We start from the raw sequence: 24,237 nt of genomic DNA, 5'->3' as shown, positions 1-24,237 counted from the left end.
TTATTTTAACCAAACTTGCACACAACTTGTATCACCATAAGATCACGGTTCCTTTCTTGAACTGGCCAGATCCCATTATGGGTTCTAGAGTTATGGCCCCTGAAAGGGCCAAAATTAGCTATTTTGACCTTGTCTGCACAATAGCAGCTTTATTTATGATTTGATTTTTACCAAACTGGCACACAACTTGTATCACCATAAGATCTTGGTTCCTTTCTTGAACTGGCCAGATTCCGTTTTGGGTTCCAGAGTTATGGCCCCTGAAAGGGCCAAAATTAGCTATTTTGACCTTGTCTGCACAATAGCAACTTCATTTATGATTTGAATTTAATCAAACTTGCACAAAACTTGTGTCACCATAAGATCTCGGTTCCTTTCTTGAACCGGCCAGATCCCTTAATGGGTTCCAGAGTTATGGCCCCTGAAAGGGCCAAAATTAGCTATTTTGACCTTGTCTGCACAATAGCAGCTTCATTTATGATTTGATTTTAACCAAACTTGCACACAACTTGTATCACCACAAGATCTTGCTTCCTTTCTTGAACTGGCCAGATTCCATCATGGGTTCCAGAGTTATGGCCCCTTAAAGGTCCAAAATTGGCTATTTTGGCTTTTGCAGCCATATAGATACTTCATTTATGGTTTTATTTGATACAAACTTCCAAAATATCTTCAACAACAATAAATCTTGGATTCCATGACAAATCAGATCCAATCGTAGGTTCCGGAGTTATTTTATATCTGATTACCTCCCCTGATTGTAATCAAAATGGATTTATATCAGTAAGTACTTATAGGACTTATTTGAAATTTCATTATTGTTATGAGTTGGACTGAGACAATCAGGGTAGATAACTATGGACTGATTTTATGTCAAATTACCTCCCTTTATTTCAAATTAAAATGGGTATATCTCCGTAACAAATGAAGATACTGATCTGAAATTTCATTTATGTCAGAGATTTATTTGGCAGATCCTTCTTTTGTTCACTTACAATATTTTTTTTTTTATTACTTCCCTTTTACGTTACTATAAATAGCTTATTTTTAGTAACTTTTTTATTATTGGCCGTAGGGAAAAACAGAGACCACTTTTCTGTGGTACAACATGGATGATACCTCCAATTTTTAGGTGTATTTTGACATATCTATACCTTGTTAGAATTTTTTTTTCTTTTTGGTTAAATTTCTTCCCTTTGTTGTTCCTGTCCTTTGGACTGAGATATGTTTTCTGAGGACCTTCTTGTCCTCAAGTGCAATGATAACAGGTGAGCGATATAGGGCCATCATGGCCCTCTTGTTTGAGTTATTCCCCTTTATCTTATTTTCTTAAAACATTTTGTCCGGAGCATAACTCCAAAAGTACTGGAGGGATTTTCTTCAAACTTCATACACTGATAGAACACATTGGGAGGAAGTGCAGTGTGCAAGAGCAATAACTCTACCTTGCCTATTTTTTGAGTTATTCCCCTTTATCATATTTTCTTAAAAAAAATTGTCCGGAGCATATCTTTTTCATGCATGGAGGGATTTTGATATATGTTGGCATAAATGTTCACCACCACAAGGCGGAGTGTCATGCTCAAGAACCTGGTCCCTAGGTCTGAGGTCAAGGTCACACTTAGAGGTCAAAGGATACAAGAATGAAAACCTTGTCCGGAGCATTTCTTCTTCATGCATAGAGGGATTTTGATATAACTTGGCATAAATGTTCACCACCATGAGACAGAGTGTTGTGCGCAAGATCCAGGTCCCTAGGTCTAAGGTCAAGGTCACACTTAGAGGCCAAAGGTCAGATACAAGAATGACTTTGTCCGAAGCATTTCTTCTTCATGCATGAAGGGATTTTGATGAAACTTGGCACAGTTGTTCACCATCATGAGACGGAGTGTCGTACGCAAAAACCAGGTCCCTAGGTCTAAGGTCAAGGTCACACTTAGAGGTCAAAGGTCAGATTCAAGAATGACTTTGTCCGGAGCATATCTTCTTCATGCATGGAGGGATTTTGATGAAAGTTGGCACAATTGTTCATCATCATGAGGCGGATGGTCATGCGCAAGAGCCAGGTCCCTGGGTCTAAGGTCAAGGTCACACATAGAGGTCAAAGGATACAAGAAAGAAAACTTTATCCGGAGCATATCTTCTTCATGCATGGAGGGATTTTGATATAACTTGGCACAAATGTTCACCACCACGAGGCGGAGTGTCATGCGCAAGAACCAGGTCCCTAGGTCTAAGGTCAAGGTCACACTTAGAGGTCAACGGATACAAGAATGAAAACCTTGGCCGGAGCATTTCTTCTTCATGCATAGAGGGATTTTGATATAACTTTGCACAAATGTTCACCACCACGAGGCGGAGTGTCATGCACAAGAACCAGGTCCCTAGGTCAAAGGTCAAGGTCACACTTAGAGGCCAAAGGTCAGATACAAGAATGACTTTGTCCGAAGCATTTCTTCTTCATGCATGGAGGGATTTTGATGTAACTTGGCACAATTATACACCATCATGAGACGAAGTGTCATGCGCAGTTCCCTTCTTTAGAATTACTTCCCTTTGTTGTTACTGTAAATAGCTTATATTGTAACTTTTTCATTACTAGTCGTAGGGAAAAATCGAGACCACTTGACTGTAATACAACATGCATGCTACATCCAATTATGAGGTGTATTTTGACCAATCTCTACCTGGTAAAGATTTTTGTGTGGACTTACAATATTTTTTTGGATTTTTTTTTTTTTTTTTTTTTTTTTTTTTTTTTTTTTTTTTAAGATTATCTTCCCTTAGTTGTTACTATAAATAACTTATATTGTAACTTTTTTATAATTGACCTTAGGGAAAAAACAAGACCACTTTTCTGTGGTACAACATAGATGTTACTTTCAAATTTTAGGTGTATTTTAATGTATCTCTACCTGGTAAGGAGTTTTTTTGTGGTCTTAGAAAAACAAATGACTTACAATGATAACTAAACAACCACAAAATTAAAATTCCATTTGCAAATACAGGTGCTAGAGTAAAGAAATTTGCTGTGACGGGCGTATATTGTGACATTCTGGTACTCTTGTTTTTGAATTTAAAATGGGTATATCTCCGTAACTAATGAAGATACTGATCTGAAATTTCATTTATGTTAACAGATTTATTTGGCAGATCCTTCTTTTGTTATCTTACAATAATTTTCTTTTGAATTACTACCCTTTTACGTTACTATAAATAGCCTATTTTTAGTAACTTCTTTATTATTGGCCGTAGGGAAAAACTGAGACCACTTTTCTGTGGTACAACATGGATGGTACCTCGAATTTTTAGGTGTATTTTGACATATCTGTACCTTGTAAGAATTTTGTTTTTCTTTTTGGTTAAATTTCTTTCCTTTGTTGTTCCTGTCCTTTGGAGTTAGATATTTTTTCTGAGGACCTTCTTGTCCTCAAGTGCAATGATAACAGGTGAGCGATATAGGGCCATCATGGCCCTCTTGTTAAATTAATTTCCTTATGACCTCAAGTCATTAGGGGTCACTTGACCTACTGACCTACTTTCTTGTTTTTTAAGATACAGCCATGAAATTTGGATGACATGTACAGTTTTGCACACCAATCTTAAAACTGATTTTCAGTGACCATGAATGTGACCTACTGACCTACTTTCTTTGTTAGCTCATCTGATTTTTTGAAAAAAATGATGAGTTATTGTCATCACTTGAGCGGTCGTCGGCGTCGGCGTTGCCTGGTTAAGTTTAATGTTTAGGTCAACTTTTCTCCTAAACTATCAAAGCTATTGCTTTGAAACTTGGAATACTTGTTCAGCATCATAAGCTGACCCTGTATAGCAAGAAACATAACTCCATCCTGCTTTTTGCAAGATTTATGGCCCCTTTTGGACTTAGAAAATATCAGATTTCTTGGTTAAGTTTTATGTTTAGGTCAACTTTTCTCCTAAACTATCAAAGCTATTGCTTTGAAACTTGGAATACTTGTTCACCATCATAAGCAGACCCTGTACATCAAGAAACATAACTCCATTCTGCTTTTTGCAAGAATTATTGCCCCTTTTGGACTTAGAAAATCAGTTTTCTTGGTTAAGTTTTATGTTTAGGTCAGCTTTTCTCCTAAACTATCAAAGCTATTGCTTTAAAACTTGCAACAGTTTTTCACCATCATAAGCTGATCCTGTACAGCAAGAAACATAACTCCATCCTGCTTTTTGCAAAATTTATGGCCCCATTTGGACTTAGAAAATATCAGATTTCTTGGTTAAGTTTTATGTTTAGGTCAATTTTTTCTCTTAAACTATCAAAGCTATTGCTTTGAAACTTGCAACACTTGTTCACCATCATAAGCTGACCCTGTACAGCAAGCAACATAACTCAATCCTGCTTTTTGCAATAATTATTGCCCCTTTTGGACTTAGAAAATCATTTTCTCGGTTGAGTATTATGTTTAAGTCAACTTTTCTCATAAACTATCAAAGCTATTGCTTTAAAACTTGCAACAGTTTTTCACCATCATAAGCTGACACTATACATCAAGAAACATAACTCCATCCTGCTTTTTGCAAGAATGATGTCCCTTTTTAGACTTAGAAAATCATGGGTAGGACAATATTTCTATTATACAAAAAAAATCAGATGAGCGTCAGACCCGCAAGGCGGTGCTCTTGTTTTTTAAGATACAGCAATGAAATTTGGATGACATGTACAGTTTTGCACACCGATCTTTAAACAGACTTTCAGTGATCATCAGTTTGACCTACTGACCTACTTTCTTGTTTTTTAAGCTACAGCGAAAGTATTTGGACCACCTGTAATATTTTGTTACAGATTTCAAAAGTAATTTTGCATTTATAATCTTTACCTTGAGCCACTCTCCTAATTTTCTTGTTTTTAAAGCTTTAGCTAAGAAATTTGTTCTAGCAAACAACTCTACTCAGATGAGCAATATAGGGCCATCATGGCCTTCTTGTTTAATTTAACAGTGCCTGGCTAATACTTGTGTCTCCCCCAAATCTGGAAAGACATACAGATTTTTGGTCCTTGTTGGTTTTGTATTGATAATGTAGGAATAACGCATGTTTTTATGTGTTATAACATTATTAACATCTGCAACTCCTGAGGAATTGGTGCTAGTTTATCCCTACGGATTTTGAAGTTGTTATAGCACAAATGAACATGCGCTAATGCTATTTTAGCATAAAACGTGTAAAAAGTAATAAATGAATATATTGTTCCTCAACGTCATTAAATATCCATGGAATGCGAGGGAATATCAACATTGTTTTTTGATGTTGACATATCATTTCCCTTTAAATTATCTGTTTTTGGGCCGTAACATGTTTGCGCTTTGTCATGGAGTGCACATATATAAAAAGGTGTTTTAACAGCACATGAGTGTGAGAATCTCTGTTAAAACACATTACTCTCCTTTTAAAGCACCCCTGAAAAGGGACAAGAACAGCAGTTTTATGCTAGAATTATTTTAAAAGTGGCATTAATAATCTAACAGCAATAAGACTGAATTGTTCAGAAAAAATACTCAATTCTAGTCTGCCATTATCTTCTTTCTTAGAATTCTTTCATGTGAGGAAGCCACCCAGCTGACTTACAGAAGGCCAGTTGTTCTACACAGTCAGTCAGCCAGTATTTATGTTTGATAAGGGTCCATCCGCCCTTTTGGGCACAGTATAGCATTACGCTTTGTAAGAGTATAGACCCCGTGCATGTCACCAGGCATGCCATTAAAGATAATTTTTGAAGCCAGAGTGGTGAAGAAAATTTACCCTTACGCAATTTCCGTAGAGTATAGGCCAAAAAGTCCAAATAATTTTGAAGCCAAAAGTGAATCAATGTCATGGCCAATGAGACCATAAATGACAGAGACCCGTAAAGAGACGTGGTTGCAAGAGGACGTCCTTACAGGAGTAGTAGGTGCCGCAAGCTGCTGCTGTCATCGTTGGTGGTCTGTCACTGTAGAGTCGATGTACCATTCCCCTCCAGCACCCCACGTTGAGCGTAGGGATTGGGCAGCTCGGGGTCTTCTCTACATGCCGTCTGATCTGCAGGCCATCATAGTATCCTCTGAACAGCAGGCCATCAGCCAAGTATGTAGCTCCTTTCACAAACAGTCCCTTTTAGGGCCACTCCCTCCGGATTAGTCAGGACACCGACGGTTGTTTTGGTCCTACATCTAGCCATGCCCTGTGCCCTGTTCTCTGCGACATGCATGCTCTGGAGGGAAGGAGAAGAATTTACTCAGGGCTGACCAGTCCTAGCACTATCCAGAGACTCGTTTGTGCCTGAAATAGTGCACAAGTTGAACACCAGGTCCTGGGGTCTTCTTCCAGTAAAAAATGAAAAGTAGCCATATGACTAGTGTGATGTTAAATGTAACAAAAACCAACTTTCTTTCTGACTTCTTTGCTTCCAAAGGATCTTCCAATAAATTTATTTTGCTTTTATTTTGATATTTTTCTTTCACTAGTATTAATAAATTGTCTGAGAATTACCCCAATGACATAATAATTGCCCCCAATGACATCTTAATGTGAAATGGTTTACAGAAAATTATTTTGCCCTTGAATCAATAAATCGTGACTGTGACAGATGCAGTGATAATAATGGAATATTACAACTTATTGTAACAATCATCCAATTTCCAACAAATACTCTCTCTGAAGGCCAGTTATAGTTTATATTCCGCTTAATAATGCGGGTTTGTTAAGTCAGACAATTATTTTGAATTGTTATCACCAGTTTGATGAAGATGTGTAGAATTGCTGCCTATGATTTTGTCATCTGTCAGTCTGGCAATGATTTTACATCATTTATAAGCTGAAAATAAACTATAACTGGCCTTCACTGAGAGTATTTGTTGGAAATCATATGATAAAACAGATAATTAGATTTATGTATACTTAACATTAGGGTGTCTCTCCATCTGTCCATGTAGGGGTAGATGTAAATGAGTTAAAAGAGATAAATCTGGGAATGATTGGCCTTCAAAAGTTGCTTTCTTTGTATACTGCAACTCTACAGTGTTGATCATTTAAAACCAAGAATCTGAGTATTACAAAGACTTTTGGGATATGCAGGTAGATAGTATGTCCCCTGTTCTGAGGAAGCACAAAACTGACATCTCTAGGGTCTTCCCTTACTTGGACTTGATGTTGTTTTATTCTATATGCCTGTTTTGGAAAAATTGAGGTATAATGTGATAGCATGTCATCTGTCTGTCTGTGTCTGTCTGTCTGTTTGTCATATTTTGTGTCCTAAGCACAATTTAATAACCATTCAAGGTGTTAACTGCAAAGGTAGGTAGGTGGCGATGAGTTGATGTGTACAGTGCATGAAACATGTAAGTAGGCCATTGTTCAAGGTCACAAATGGAGCTCAAAGACCAAATGTGTCTTATATTTTGTGTCTTTAGCTTAACTTAATATGATTGCAATCTTGATATATACGTATGTAACACCCTGAAACTACCTCAGCACTGACCGGGAATTGATCCACAGACACTATACCATGTCGCTATAAAAGCTAGCTCAATAGGAAGGAAGTATAAGTGCACCCTTATACTTTACTCTACTAAGGTACAGTCAAACGCTCGAACCAGATAATTCAAGCACCACGCTTGGCTCGAACTCATCGTCAGGCCCCGGCAAAATCCCTGTAAATATATATTGTTAATGGCTGGAACTCACTGATAACTTGAACTAATTTTGCCTGTCCTGTCAAGTTTGAGTGGACAAAATTTGACTGTATGTGACGATGAGACCATGAGAGCATGAACCAGTTTGGTAGGTCAAAGGTCAAGATCTCAGATTGAACTCAAATGTCAGATTTGTCCATTATATTTCATGTCTGGAGCATTAAAGAATTAACAGCTATTCAAGGTACATGTATTGACTTCCGACTTGACATATTGTAGGTAGCAATGAGAAGTTATGCAGACCTCATGAAATTAGTCGTTGGATTAAAGGTCAAGGACACAAATTGAGTTGAAATGTCAAATCTGTTCTCTGTATTTTGTGTCCATAGCACAGTTTCAAAACAATTCAAGGTATTGGCTTTAAACTTGGAATATAGGTGGCTTAGGTGATGAGACGATTTGAAGAGTGCAAAATTGACCCCCACTCCCTCTTAAAACATACACACACATTAACCTCCCCATCAACCCATCTCCCCTCCCCCTAATCCCTTTTGTCATAACAGCCAAAAAAACACCTCCAAAACCCCCACTCACTGCTAGGTTACATACCCCTCCACAACACACACACACACAAATATCTCACATTAAATTTTGCTTCCTCCTCTGATCATGAAATTCGGGTGTATATTGCCCTGCTTTGAGGAGCTCTTGTTGGGATCATGGTGTCCATTTAGTGTACATGCTTAAGCCATTACTAGGGGGTGTTGCACATGGCATTTTATTACCTCTCATGAACAGACTCAGTCAAAGGGAGTCTGCTGTTATGTTGCTTCCAAAGGATTTTCTTACAGATTTTATCAAAGCCAAGGTTCTAAAAAGCAAAAGTGCCAGTGTAAGTTAAAGGGAGAGTCATCAACGTTTTCATTATGAGAGAAAAAGCCAAGATTATAGTTTTGAGACTAGTCTCAAAAATCCTGTATCTGATTGACTGTTTTTTAGGCCAACATTTAAATCAACCAATGGCAGTGTTGCATTATGATACTTTGAAATCAGTTCTGATGAAGATCAAACAATTATCCCTTAATAAAACTCTTAACTGAGCTAATTTTGTGTCAAAAATAAAAGTTGCAAAGTAAAAAAAAAATGGATTTTTTAATTATCATGCAGTCTTGGTCAGTTGTGGCCTGGTTGTCTACAAAGTTCAAAATTTGTCTGTTTAGAAAATAGAACAGGGTTTATACATATTGTTATAAAACTGAGATCATGTACCAGTCTCAAAACCCCAGGATGTGATTAATGAATGCTTATGGGCACAATTTTTGAAACTGACCAATGGCAAGATATTATGCATTCTGAGACTTGTCTCCATGCTCTGAGCTTTGCAATTTTTGGCCTAGTGGTAGAGCGCCTGCTTCAAGTGCGGGAGGTTGGGGTTCGATCCCCGGTGACTACGTCATACCAAAGACTTAAAAAATGGTACTGGTAGCTTCCTCGCTTGGCGCTCTGCATTAAGAAGATAGTTCTAGGACTGGTCAGCCCAGTGTCAGTATGATGTGACTGGGTGGGGTATCATGTCACGTGTCTACGGCGTGATATTCTAGTTAGGCTGCACTATAAAGTCCGGCATTGTGCTCACTGCTACAAGTAGACATGGTCATTTATATGACTGAAAAGTTGTTGAAAAAGACGTTAAACCAAACACACACACGCACACAAATTTTGGCAACAGTTTTCTTTGAAAAGAAGGCTTTTATTCAGAAACTTTCTTGTCTTTAAATAATCACTGATTGGTGTTAATAAAAGGATTTTTTATTTAAGAAATAATTTATAGCAAAAGAGTGTTTTAACACTTATTTATGCACAATGGGTGGTTATACGTCGGGCGTAATAATTTCACGCGGGTGCAGCCCGAGTGAAATTATTTGTACGACGTATTACCGTCCGAGTGTATAAATAGTGTTAAAACACGATTTTGCTATAAATTATTATGATTCTAATATGCCCTTAATCTAAAACAGTAGATGGAATATTGAAGCGCTCTTTCTTGGTCGCAACAAAACTTTGACGTCCTCGCACGTTTACGTGACGTCATGTTAGCCTAAGAGTGTTTTAACAGAGACAAGCATATTAGAATTAGAAATATACCAGTAGTTTGTATCATTTTGTCAAAGTTACATAATGCAAAGTTGTTTTGTTTATTTTAACCAGAGAATATGTTGTGAGCATACATTAAAGTAAGAATGGAGAAGATGTTTAGTCGTTTTCGATCTATGAGTGGGACTAAATTAAAAAGTCCCACAACCGAGAGCCAGCCACCAGTACCAGCACAGCCACCAAGCAAGGAAGATATACTGAGTACATTGGATGGATTTGGGGAGAAAATACAAGGTAAGTCACAATCCTTGATATACTAGTGAATGTCAGGAATTAATTCTAATGTTATAGCCTACATTGAATGATTCAGGGAGTTTGAAGCAAGCCTAAAGCTTTCTGCTTACTTCTGTTTATAATTATCTCCCCTTCAGAGAAGAGGGGACTGCCTTGGTAGCCTAGTGATAGAGCGTCCGCTTTGAGTGTGGGATGTCATGGGTTCGATCCCTGGCAGTGTCATACTAAAGACGTACAAAACGGTACTAGTAACTTCCTGGCTTGGCGCTCAGTATTAAGAGGATAGTGCTAAAACTGGTCAGTCTGGTGTCAGTATAATATGCCTGGGTGGGGTATCATGTCATGTGTCTACAGTGTGATATTCCAGTGAGGCAGCACTATAAAGTTGGGCATTGTGCTCACTGCTACAAGTAGACACTGTTGTTTATATGACTGAAAAATTGTTGTAAAAGTCATTAAACCCAAACACACACACTCAAAGAAGAGGGGATATATTGTTTTGCTCATTGTTGGTCTATAAAGGTAAAGTTTCTTGTTTAACGTGGGTAGTCGATGAAAGTCCCCACCTGGAATGGATGGAACAACTTATTTCCAGCCGAGCCCACAGCAGGCGTCATATTTATCTCCCAGCATCCATTCTAGGCCGATACTGCTGGAAGCAGTACCAATTTAAGTAAATCACCCAGCACTGAACACTAGTCGGGATATCAGCTGCGACCGGGAATCGAACCCGGACCTCTGGCATTGAAGTCCAACCTGCTAACCACTGTGCCACTGACTCCTATCTGTTGATCAGGAGTTTCATTAATTATTGAAGTAGAAGGTGGAAGGTGCATGGAAGTAGAGACAGCTGTGTCGGTCCTCTCATTTAGAATTTTATTTGCTACAGAAAAATTATCTGTGGCTTCAGACCACTACAGCTGGGAGAAATCCACATCCCCTGGCACCTTAGGAAACTGCTGTGTGGATTGTTGTTCAGTGAATCATTTAATTTCTGATCAATAACTAAAGACTGTTTAGTCTCACATTGGTCAGTCTTTATAGGATGATTGTCTGTGGTCAGTAGATCGAGACTACAGTGACTTTGAGACTGAAAATTGTTTCTGCTCAATAACTAAAGAAATCTTTCATTGACGGACAATATATTCATTTCTTAGCTTTTTGTCAGTTTTATTCTAGAAAAGTGTTTAAGCCTGTTTGTTTCATATAATAACATGTTCAGAGTCCTTTGTTACATGTTTGTACCCTTGCCTGACTGATCTCAGGTACCAACCAGTCAGTGTTATAACGGGGAAGGAGGATTGTTATTCTAGGTTTTCATCTGTCCATACTTGAAATAATCTGCACATTTCCTTTATTGAAAATTCGCCAGTGATACATGAGACAAACTTTACCAGCATTAACTGAAAAATGTGAACAACCTGTAGGAATAAAGCTTTAGAGTGACCATATGACCTGAGCTGTACCAGTGTTATCTTCACATTAATAAATATACACATAAGCCTTAGGTAATTTTCAAATTATTTTGTAATATTTACAAATGTTTCATACATGTACTTTTAGATCCACTTGCTCGGGAAGACAACAATAATATACATGTACGGCGGAGCAGCAATACGAGTATGGGAAGTGAGAACAGTTGTGATACAACTGCCTGTGATGCTGAACCTACCATCACTAGTATCACACATTCATACAGGTTCTCTTTTCTGTTTTCTCAAACATTGAATAGCTTTTTAATTTATTACAACTTTATTTAGTTTGTGTATTTTACAAATTTAAGGTTACATTAGTCCAAAATACAGGCTTAGTTTATATGATTAGGTGTCCTTGGTTGTCCATTGGTGTTCAATCTGTCAGTACTAACATCAGTCAAACAATAGAGAATAGGTAAGGGTAGATTTCTCGGAAGCACGGAGCACTAAAAACACAGCCTCAGAGCCACGGATTTGCAAAGTAGGCCCACAACAAAAAGAAGCTGTAACAGAAAATATTAAAGACGGGTTGCTTCAAAAATCTAACAAGTACATATAAATTTATGCCAAAGGCAGGAAGTGGTAAGGGGTAGAAAGGGGGTGGGGGAGGAGGTTGAAGGGGAAAGTAGAACAAGGATGAATATACAAAGGGAAATGTTTAATTTAAATTAATTCTTTTTTTCTGAACTGACAGCGCTGACCCATTTGAAGACTTTCTGTTTATAACTGAATCGCTGGAGAGTCTGACAGTAGAAATTTAAAAGTATTCAAATGTTATTTCTGATCTTGCAAGACTTTCAGAATATCTTATTTGGTGTAAAAGTGTCATGTGTATTTAAGAAAAAATCGTGTCTATTCAACTAAAAACAATCATTATCAATTTTAAATTGGTTATACATGTTACAATGTAGCTAATGTTTGTGTGTATTGTTTTAGCTTAGAATGGGAGAAATTGTTTATGAAACAAGGGTACCTTCGACATTTGAGAAACTATGCCATGAAAGGAAATTTACGTAGCAGCAGATTCAGGAGTATTGCCTGGAAGGTAGGTTGCCTGTACATTTTCTGTCTGTCTGTATTCTAAAAACACTTGCCCCATATCTCTGCAGGTTTGAACTCTATGCAGGTTCTTATATGAGGAGGCCATCTAACTGTTTTGGTGATTTTACACAGGTGTCAAAATGCTTGTGAAGACACTTTATGACCTGTTCTATGTTGATGTCACCTAGAAAACCAAGAAAAGCCATTTGGAAGGGTAGATTCATACTGTATAAACCTTGTTTCTAGTAGCTCAGTATTCCTCTTTCATCATACTCTGAGTGGGTATTTTATTTCTGCAGAACATGTTTGCGATATAAGGTTGGAATTCATAATTATTTTAATTTTTATATCAGCCTAAGACTATCACATGCCACTGTTGTATAAAATAAAAGCAAGGATCATACTATGCTATGAAAATTAGGATTTGGGTTGAAATTTGCAGATTATAATACTGCAGTCTTATTTTTGGCTGCAGAATTGAAGAAATGCAATTCTTGCAGGAAGAAAAGCACTAGCATGGGAATATATGTCTACTTCAATCTGTAGACTCTGGTTTAACCTTTGCTTATTTTCCCATACATTGAGTCTCGGAATGAAAACAGTTGTTTATATCAGGAGACATATTATCTGAAGATATTACATTACATGAAATTACACTGTCAAATTGTGAAACAAAAGCCACATGACAAAAATTTATCCACAGACTGAAGTTAATTTTAAACATTGTATTGTGTTTATTTAGATATCACAATAAAAATGTCATATAATCTACTACGAAATCATTCATACATTGGGGTAAGTTTTAGTTGATTTCATGTTTCCAGTAATCTGCAAAATCAAATCCTAACAAGCAAGTAAATTTCCCATTTATTTCATCTTCAAAAGTTGAAATCCACAAATTCATTTTCACACAAAATAGCTGTTTCCGACAAAACCATGAAGTTTCGTGGCCACGAATTTAACCTTTAGGCTGCTGGCAGCAACTGACTTTTCCTTTACGACCAGTGCAGACCAAGATTGATTTTGATATTGGTCTTCACTGTCCACTATTCAGTCAGTAAATTTTCAGTGAACACCCCTTTGAATAATAAGTGGTGCTGCCCAAATCAAATGATATGCCAGTCCATTTCAGAAATTTAGCAGGGTAAAAGTTAAATGATTTAACAGTATACTCAGTATGTTATTGTTTCCTTAAAACTTGAATAAAGCTGTTGCTGAATTAACTACATGTGAGTATGCCAGTTGTGTGAGATAATTCAGTTATGATGCTGATATGTTGTTTTCTATGTTGTATTTTACAGTTATTTCTCGGTGTACTACCAGAAGAACCCTCACTTTGGACAGCCAAGACTAAACATTTGAGAAGTAAATACAAGGACCTCAAAGATAGGGTATGAAACAATTACTGATTAATTAAAGTACAGGGCTGGTTGGGGCATGCCATATTGTTTGTCCCCAGTGCTCAATTTATGTGAGAAGCTAAATTAAGATTATTATATATTTACATTTTTGTACTAGATATATTGGGCTGTTGCTTATAACAAAATGGACAGTTTTTATTTGTGTATTATCTTTAGGCAGAAGCCCTTTACTAGGTCTGTCTGCCCATCTGCCAGTCCATCCATCCATGTCTGGATACCTTCTTTGATCAAGCATGTAATGAACTCAATACTAGCTTGTATTTGTGTATATTTTAATATACATTTGTAATTTCTTCTGAGAAATAGCTGAGATACAAAGTTTTCTGCCTGCATGTCTGCCAGCAATCTATCAAGATCTTCTTTCCTCATAAAATTGTTTTCATACATGAGTATCCAGGTTTCAAATTAAATTTGTTTGATGAATGACCTGACATTACCGTATATCTTTTCTTCAGTTGATTGTGAACCCACGTAAAGCAGTAGACACAGTTGATTTATCATTTAATAACCCACTATCACAGGAGGAAGAGGTAAGATATAGTTCCTGCTTGTACATGTAGCTTACAGGAGCACAAAGTGGGTAATCATGAAGTACTCAAAGGTGAGCTTTTGTGATCATCGCATGTCAGTTGTGTGTAAGAGATCACAATTTAGTTGTTAATTTTTCTGTCAGTGTGTTTGATATGTAGTCATCTGGGTCATAATTTAGGTAACAAACTTCAGTCATAGAAAAACCTTGTGAAACCTGGTTTTAAGTTAGTTTAAAAAGTAGGTCACTTGGTCAAGTCATTGAAAAACACTGTTTACTTTGTATTTGCCACATTTTCTCCTTTATCTATTTGAGACTTGGCCAGAATGCTTAGCTTGATAAATTCTAGGTCGGGGTATAAAATTGGGTCATCTTTGGTCAAAGATTAAGTCACTAGGTCATTTTGTAGAAAAATGCTTGTTAATGCATCAGAGGCTGCGTTTTATTTCATATCTGTATGAAGCCTGGTCAGCATATCTGTTTGATTAAATCTAGGTCAGTTTTGAAACTATTTCATAATGGGTCTAACCTAGGTAACTTGGTCAAACCATAGAAAAACAGTGTTTACAGAGGTTGCATTTTCTACCTGTTCTACATAAAACCTTATCAGAATGTTTGTCTTGACAGTAGCTAGGTGAGTTGTAAACTTAGTCATCTGGGGTCCCTGGTCAAAATCTTACAAAACCACTCTAATGGCCACATTTTCAACCTGATCTGCATGAATCCTGATCAGAAATGTCTTTATGGCAACTACAAGTTTATAATTATTTCACCAGACTTTCTCATGATATTAATCAAGCTATAATTATAGTTGTGCTTTATAGGACTAAAATAGGTACAGTGTAAGTTACCTAAAATAAGAATGTTTTGTTTAATGGATGCATTGTTTAATTGCATTTTCAGGTACAATAATTTATAAGAGCTGATTTTTTCTGGCAACTTTATTTAGAATAAATTCACTGGCCTGGCTGATGGCTGATGGATGCTCATTCATTAAAAAAAGTTTTCTTAAATGGGATGACACATTTTTTATACAGTTTTAAATCACATTTTCTCTTTTCATTTCAGAGTCCATGGAACAGGTTTTTCCTTGACAATGAGTTAAGACTTACCATCAAACAAGATGTGATAAGAACGTAAGTAAGGCAAAAATTAAGAAGAAAATTTATGAAAATAGGGCACAATAAATAATTCAGTTTAATTACATGATTACACATATTCAGACCTACTACAGTCGACCCCCAGACTCTCTGCCTTTAATGATCTGTTTCATCCTGCCAAACATCATTTTTTGTATAAATTGTCTTAAGGGACTCCCTGCTTGATGTTACAAGCATTCATTTTCCTGCCCTGAAAGTCCAGTTTGTTTGTATTAAACAACTTTCTAAGTTGGTTCCTAAAGATCCCTTTGTAAAGGGAAAGAACTTTGTTTAACTATTGTCCTAAAGTAAGGAAGTGTAGATGTTACCTAGATTTTGACTTTTGCAAACTACACAAGGGTTTGTATTTAAGATGTAACACTTCGTAAAACTGACTGAATCACATTGTTTTAACTTAATAATCACCGTAGCTAAAGAAGCACTTTTTCAGTTGTAGAAACTTTGAAGCTTATCAACAGGCATGCTGTTTTTAGTAATTTAAAACACATTTCTTTTTAACATGTTAAACAGGTATCCAAGGATAGAGTTCTTTCAGTCCAACCAGTTGAGAAACTTAATGGTTGACATATTGTTTATATATGCCAAACAAAATCCTGAAGTATCGTACAGACAGGTGCTCTATGTGTTGTCTATGAAAACTGATCACAGCGGTCTGGATTCTTCCATTTCAAATCTCTGACACAATCTGGATAAAATTTGAAACGAATGAATTAAATAGATTGTCATTTAATTAAATTTTAATTCAGTTGTATAGAGCCATTTTTAGTTCATTATTTAGCAACATACTTTTTTGGCGAAGTCGGCTAAATTAAATGTGAATACATATTATAACATTTGCAAATCTTATTGTTTTAATGTAGTGTCATTGATTTGTCAGCACCGCGCAGCCAGTCACTGTGAAAAGTTTAAATATTGTTTCAGTTTTTTGCACGCTTGTTTTGAAAATATTAAAGCTGTAGGTAGAAAGCTTCAGATATACAGAACTATCAGTGATCACAGTGCTTGAGAACATCAGCTTTCATCAATACAAATTATACTATAATATGAATGTCTATAAAGCTTAGTTAGAAGATAAGTCTAGAAAAGGTCACTTGTAATCACAGTCTTTGAATTAAGTGATGACTAGGTTCCAAGATGATAGAACTGAGTTTCAAAACTAGTCTGAACTTTCCATTGGTCACTCAGAATTAACAAATCAAAAGATTGGCTGCCTAATGTTGTATCTCACAACTGTGTGAATAGCTGTCTATGACATAGTGGGGTTCGACTTTGACAAGGTTTGACAAATCATTGTATAGTATTGTAATACTCTGAAACCTTTTATCTCATTTATTTTGTTGTTGATTTTATTTTTATGCTTTATAAAACTGTAGATGTTTTCAGTTAATGTAAGACCAGGATCTGTATTCATTATATATAGAATTAGTGATGACAGTTTTCTACTTGCAATAGTTTGTTCTATAACTCTACTGTAGATCAGGGAAAATTCATCTTGGTTTTATTTTATTTTTTTAGTAATATTTATGTCCCTTGATAAAACTGTCACCCAGTTTGGGTCAAGATATATGATTAAGTTAGTTTACAAAATTAGCAAAAAAAGTAGTTAAGGACACTTGTCAAAATCCTTCATGCATGTAAAGATTATGTATGTGGTAACAATATGAAAAAACCCAGATATTTTATCATTAAATAGAAGAGGAATTCTTGTCTTATCTATAGCCAGTTTTGTATATAAAATGAACCTTAAATTGGTGACCGGGGCAGATAATTAGTGCTATTTGAAAAGCATCTATACTTTCAACAATTTAGCACTGAAATTTTCAACAGACGTTAAAAATAACCTGCATTTGTGTCCAGAATGTGAACATTAAAAACATGTATGATATAAATGAATACAGATCCAGTATATCCTTTGTAGTACAGGGCCTCCTCTGGGTTTTTCATACTTGTCGCCAACCTTTTCGCCAATTTGAAAAAGTTGGAGCCACTTTAGAGCCATTTTTGAGCCAAAGTTCTGAGCCACTTTTATTTCTTTTTAGTTGTAAAATATTGTATATAATTTCATTAGGAATAATAACAACTTTTGAAGGTGTATTAGTTTATTGTAGAAGTAAATTCAATTTGTAGTTGGATAAAAAATGACACAAATCATTCTCTAATTTAAGAATCATATCTATCCATGTCAGAATTACCAATATTTCAGGACTCATTTATTTTCGGAAAGGAAAATTCGGATTTTTTTCTATTCTCAAAGGTCGAGTTGAACACTCTTCTAATGATTTTTAAGAAGCCACGGTAGCAAGTGATATCTTCCAGTTTCTGAACATTTCAATTTCAAAGAAATTAACCAGGTCCAGGATGCAAATTGAGGCCGATGTGTTTTAATTTTCGGATCCATCGTTAAAATCTTTTATGAAAACTGAGGAATCAAAAATCATCTTGCAAAAAAGTAACAAATTAAATGTATCTTTCGTACTTATTTAAAATTCGTCAGTCATACAACTGCATGCCACAAACATGACAATCTTTTTTTTTTGTAAAAAATCGCAACACATTAAGTACACCGTAATCGGCGTTAATTTTGGTGAATTCTCGGCAGAGGTCAAACATACAAGCTGGCAGATGTTTTGATTACTGATTAATCTTCAATTCACAAATTATTACGCAATAATCTTCTCAAAGTGTCAACCAACTTCAAGGCTGAACACCACTAAATCCAGCTGTTCTTTATTTCATATAAAATCCACTCACTTCATAACGGTGTTTCGACATTTTCTAGCATATCAGATTTTCAGAGACTTATATTCCCATAAAGAACTAGATCGCTACTTTAGAAAAACAAAAAGAAAAGGGGGTGTTAACTTTTATATAAGAAAACTAAAGTTCGTTAAATACAACCCGCTGAATTTACTACTTTTCGCTTCTTTCAATTTCTCTTTTCGTGACATTAAATTCTTACGCCGCCATTTTTATCTAGCATGCGATAGGAACTTGCCGATTTCATTAGAATGCAAACTGATACATACTGAAACGCGGTAGGGTAAAAGTAAGCACGTTGCTGCCGAGAAAATGCACTAGGAAAGGAAAAAAGATTAGTACTATTTATATTTGGACTACTTGTGACTAGACCTGCGGAGGCTTACATTCTATTTGGTAGTGATCAGCCTATAAGAGAAATTTTTTGTTTGATTTTTCCATGAATTTGCATTCATTCTCAAGGTACATCTATTTCACAATGATTCTGCTTTGTTTTGGTTCAAAATATTGAGAAAATGTAGAGAAATGACGATTCATTACAGGTCACCCCCATCCCCAAAAATATGCAAAATTTAGCCCTGTGCAAGCAATATTTCAATTAATTTTACCTTATTCGTGGAATTTACATTTAACATCCATTTAATCGTTACGATGTTTGTCATTTTCATTCAGAAACATGCTAATTTCAATATTGTTTAGACAACTGAAGTGCTAAAATACGAGAAAAGACATTTACTAGGTCCTAAAACGAACCAAAATAGTGCCACCTTGTCGAAAACTCGATCTAAATTCCAAAAACACAAGAAATTTAAGCGTTTTCAGCCATTTGTTACCGTTTTACATCATAAAGAATAGATTAATGGCATTTCCATTCATTTTCGAGGGGTTTCAGAAAATAACATGTATTGCCCCTTATAGGCTGAACACCACTAAATCCAGCTGTTCTTTATTTCATATAAAATCCACTCACTTCATAACGGTGTTTCGACATTTTCTAGCATATCAGATTTTCAGAGACTTATATTCCCATAAAGAACTAGATCGCTACTTTAGAAAAACAAAAAGAAAAGGGGGTGTTAACTTTTATATAAGAAAACTAAAGTTCGTTAAATACAACCCGCTGAATTTACTACTTTTCGCTTCTTTCAATTTCTCTTTTCGTGACATTAAATTCTTACGCCGCCATTTTTATCTAGCATGCGATAGGAACTTGCCGATTTCATTAGAATGCAAACTGATACATACTGAAACGCGGTAGGGTAAAAGTAAGCACGTTGCTGCCGAGAAAATGCACTAGGAAAGGTAAAAGATTAGTACTATTTATATTTGGACTACTTGTGACTAGACCTGCGGAGGCTTACATTCTATTTGGTAGTGATCAGCCTATAAGAGAAATTTTTTGTTTGATTTTTCCATGAATTTGCATTCATTCTCAAGGTACATCTATTTCACAATGATTCTGCTTTGTTTTGGTTCAAAATATTGAGAAAATGTAGAGAAATGACGATTCATTACAGGTCACCCCCATCCCCAAAAATATGCAAAATTTAGCCCTGTGCAAGCAATATTTCAATTAATTTTACCTTATTCGTGGAATTTACATTTAACATCCATTTAATCGTTACGATGTTTGTCATTTTCATTCAGAAACATGCTAATTTCAATATTATTTAGACAACTGAAGTGCTAAAATACGAGAAAAGACATTTACTAGGTTCTAAAACGAACCAAAATAGTGCCACCTTGTCGAAAACTCGATCTAAATTCCAAAAACACAAGAAATTTAAGCGTTTTCAGCCATTTGTTACCGTTTTACATCATAAAGAATAGATTAATGGCATTTCCATTCATTTTCGAGGGTTTCAGAAAATAACATGTATTGCCCCTTATAGGCTGAACACCACTAATCCAGCTGTTCTTTATTTCATATAAAATCCACTCACTTCATAACGGTGTTTTCGACATTTCTAGCATATCAGATTTTCAGAGACTTATATTCCCATAAAGAACTAGATCGCTACTTTAGAAAAACAAAAAGAAAAGGGGGTGTTAACTTTTATATAAGAAAACTAAAGTTCGTTAAATACAACCCGCTGAATTTACTACTTTTCGCTTCTTTCAATTTCTCTTTTCGTGACATTAAATTCTTACGCCGCCATTTTTATCTAGCATGCGATAGGAACTTGCCGATTTCATTAGAATGCAAACTGATACATACTGAAACGCGGTAGGGTAAAAGTAAGCACGTTGCTGCCGAGAAAATGCACTAGGAAAGGAAAAAAGATTAGTACTATTTATATTTGGACTACTTGTGACTAGACCTGCGGAGGCTTACATTCTATTTGGTAGTGATCAGCCTTCAATAGTTGAATTGTCAAATACACCGCCTAGACTGGTTATCGATTTTATTCACTACCAGCGTCTAGGTAAACACGTGTATCGGGAACCAATTCTTGGGCCGCTTATATCACTACGGAAAAAACAAATGCCGAGGGAAAAAACTATGCGCCACTTATTTTCGCCAGTTCGCAAAATTTAGCGCCAAATTCTTAAAATTATCGCAAATGGCGACATTGGCGATCGGCAGCGGAGGCCCTGTAGTAGCAGTGAGTTATTATTGCTATATATTTGTAGATGCATGGATTAATTTTGCCTGAGCACTTAACCCTGAATTAAGAGAAGCTTGATAGCACAAGTAAATATCTAGTGTAGAAATTTACTGTGTCTTGTTATGAATTGATTGTGTGGAGCTAATTCAGGGTTAAGAGTAGAGAATTTTATAGTGCCGTGTATTTTGTCTTCTGTAGCTTTCCTGAGATACAGTTTTACCACTCGGAACAAGTTAGAGACCTGATGGTTAATGTGCTGTTTTGTTACTGCCGAGAGCATGACTCCTTATCCTATCGACAGGTCTGTAATGTTGCTACTAACTACAATAAACCCTTCCATATTGACAGGTCTGTAATGTTGCTACTAACTACAATAAACCCTTCCATATTAACTGTTACAGGTCTGTAATGTTTCTACTAACTGCAGTAAACCCTTTCATATTGACAGGTCTGTAATGTTCTGTAACATATTATATCCACAGGTCTGTAATAATATTACTTTCTGCTGTAAACCTATCATAACAGGACTGTTGAGTTATTACTGACTACAATAAACCTGTCGTAACATGTCTGTAGTGTTATTGCTGAATACAATAAACCTACCATAACATACCTGTAGTGTTATTACTGACTGCTATAAATCCATCGTAATAGGTCTGTAGTGTTATAACCGACTGCTATAAACCCATCATAACAGAATTGTTGTGTTATTATTGACTACTTTAAACTTATCATAACAGGTCTGTGATATAATTACTGACTACAGTAATCTTATCATAACAGGCCTGTAGTGTTAATTCTGACTACAATAAACCTATCATAACAGGTCTGTAATGTTATTACCAACTGCTATAAACCCATCATAACAGGACTATTGTGTAATTATTGACTATAAACATATCATAACATGCCTGTAGTGTTATTACTGACTACTATAAATCGATCATAACATACCTGTAGTGTTATGACCGACTGCTATAAACCTATCATAACAGGCCTGTAGTGTTATTACTGACGACAATAAGCCTATCATAACATACCTGTAGTGTTATTACTGACTACAATAAACCTATTTTAACATGCCTGTAGTGTTATTACTGACTACAATAAACATATCATAACATGCCTGTAGTGTTATTGCTGAATACAATAGACCTACCATAACAGGTCTGTAGTGTTATTACCAACTGCTATAAACCCGTAATAACAGGACTGTTGTGTTATTATTGACTACTTTAAACTTATCATAACAGGTCTGTGATATAATTACTGACTACAATAAACTTATCATAACAGGCCTGTAGTGTTAATTCTGACTACAATAAACCTATCATAACAGGTCTGTAGTGTTATTACCAACTGGACTATTGTTTAATTATTGACTATAAACATATAACATGCCTGTAGTGTTATTACTGACTACTATAAATCTATCATATCATGACTGTATTGTTATTACCGACTGCTATAAATCTATCATAACAGGCCTGTAGTGTTATTACTGACTAAGCCTATCATAACAAGACTGTAGTGTTACTACTGATTACTATGAACATATCATAATAGGCCTGTAGTGTAGAATGGTGACTTCATCCTAGCATAAGCGTGTAAGCTGCACCCTCGTGAAATTATTATGCTTGACATATAACCGCCCATCATGCATAAATAGTTTTAAAACACTCTTTTGCTAGAAATTGTTTCTTGATTTTAATATGCTTGTTTCAGTTAAAACACGCTTACGCTAAAATGACGTCTCGTTAACGTGCAGTGACAATGTTCTTGTTGTGACCGAGAAAGAGCGTTACTATACTTTATCTGCTGTTTTAGATTAAAAGGGCATTTTAGAATGGAAATAATGTATAGCAAAAGCATGTTTTATCTAAATCAACACACTCAAATCGGTTATACGTCGCCAGAATATTTAACTTGGCTACGCCCTCGTGAAATTATTTCACATATAACCTCTTTCTGTGTATTTATAATGTTAAAACACAGTTTTTATATACATTATTTCTTATTTAAAATGCTATGAACAGCCACGGTGTTACATTATTTTTGTTTATGTTTTGTATGTGCATATTATTCTAAGTATTCATTTTGTTTATTCACTCTTTCAGAGGCTTAGATTTGTATTGCATAACACCAATATACTTGTAATGTTTGTCTTAAATTAAATTATTTGTTACATTGGCAAAGAGAAAGTAATGAAGAAAATGAAAAAGTAAATCCAATTTATTTAAATATATGTATTTCTTTGGTACTGAACACAGGAACTGATAAATGTATGGATTTTGGATGATAATTTGACAGATGTGTCCTTAACAAAACTATGACAACATAAACAGAAAAAAGATGAGCAGCTTGATCTTGCAAACAAAATAAAACTTTACACTTTGTTAAGTGGTTAAACAGCAGGTTTCTAATTATTACATTAGATTTGCACTTTTCTGATACTATTCAAAATATCATTGTAGAACTATAGTCTGTGTTTTACAGAAGTGTATTAATGGTGCCGTATTTGACATTTTCAGGGCATGCATGAGTTGTTGGCTCCTATGATATTTGTTCTACACTGTGATCATCAGGCCTTCCTACACGCCTCCGAGATGGAATCCTTAGAGTAAGCAAGTTATACATTTTATATAATTAAGTGGGGTCAACATTATAACAAATGACTGAAGATACCATTCACAGTTCAGCCTAAGTATCTCAGCCTCACTTGTCTCAAAATTCTGAAGAAGTTTTGAAGTCTGGTCAAAACTCTTCCGAATGTATGAATTTTTATTCCTTTTAAGTTAAATTGAGCATACTGTGATTTCAGTTGTGTTGAAAAGAATTTAAAGTCCCATTATAATCCTTTGTATTTTTAAAATGTCTTCATGGAAAGTAGGACAAATTCCCATGATACAAAATCCCACCTGCTCAATTTGACCAAGATCATTTAAAGATGGACAAAATCTCTCTTCTCATGTCAACACAAATTGAAAAAGAACCATTGTTGAGTTAATAATTATCAGTACTTATTTTATTGGAATGAATTGAAATTAGATAAAATTTAAAGAATTAAAGGGGACACTTCGTTACAACATTACAGATTTGAAATCAGTGAAAAGATATGATAAATGGATTTCAAATTACTTTATACTCTTGGAATGTATCATAAATGCAAATGTCATGCTTATGAACCTACAGCACCATATTTTGTATCAAA

General features: G+C 35.5%; 2 protein-coding genes across 6 annotated transcripts in view; one reads left to right on the top strand and one right to left on the bottom strand.

The window, feature by feature from the left end:
- LOC123561319 (protein NCBP2AS2-like) overlaps positions 1–24,237 on the bottom strand; it is a 116,756-nt gene that overhangs the window by 44,264 nt on the left and 48,255 nt on the right. The gene's annotated exons all lie outside the window — the stretch shown is intronic.
- The window catches only part of LOC123561318 (TBC1 domain family member 5-like), a 75,121-nt gene that overhangs the window by 9,444 nt on the left and 41,440 nt on the right, over positions 1–24,237 (top strand). For 3 of the 5 annotated variants that reach the window (XM_053553350.1, XM_053553347.1, XM_053553352.1), the window contains exons 2-9: positions 9,855–10,034; positions 11,598–11,733; positions 12,446–12,554; positions 13,852–13,941; positions 14,427–14,501; positions 15,569–15,636; positions 21,225–21,327; positions 23,558–23,646. In XM_053553350.1, coding sequence (XP_053409325.1) covers positions 9,887–10,034; positions 11,598–11,733; positions 12,446–12,554; positions 13,852–13,941; positions 14,427–14,501; positions 15,569–15,636; positions 21,225–21,327; positions 23,558–23,646 — 818 coding nt within the window. In that variant the 5' untranslated portion in view covers positions 9,855–9,886. Of the gene's footprint in view, positions 1–9,854; positions 10,035–11,597; positions 11,734–12,445; positions 12,555–13,851; positions 13,942–14,426; positions 14,502–15,568; positions 15,637–16,170; positions 16,274–21,224; positions 21,328–23,557; positions 23,647–24,237 lie in introns of all 5 variants that reach the window. The other 2 variants (XM_053553351.1, XM_053553348.1) reach the window with 1 other exon arrangement.

The sequence above is a fragment of the Mercenaria mercenaria genome, chromosome 10 (assembly GCF_021730395.1).
Source record: "Mercenaria mercenaria strain notata chromosome 10, MADL_Memer_1, whole genome shotgun sequence".
In the NCBI taxonomy this organism is placed as follows: domain Eukaryota; kingdom Metazoa; phylum Mollusca; class Bivalvia; order Venerida; family Veneridae; genus Mercenaria; species Mercenaria mercenaria.
The sequence above is the reverse complement of the archived record's forward strand: the minus strand, read 5'-3'. Positions and strand labels throughout refer to the sequence as shown.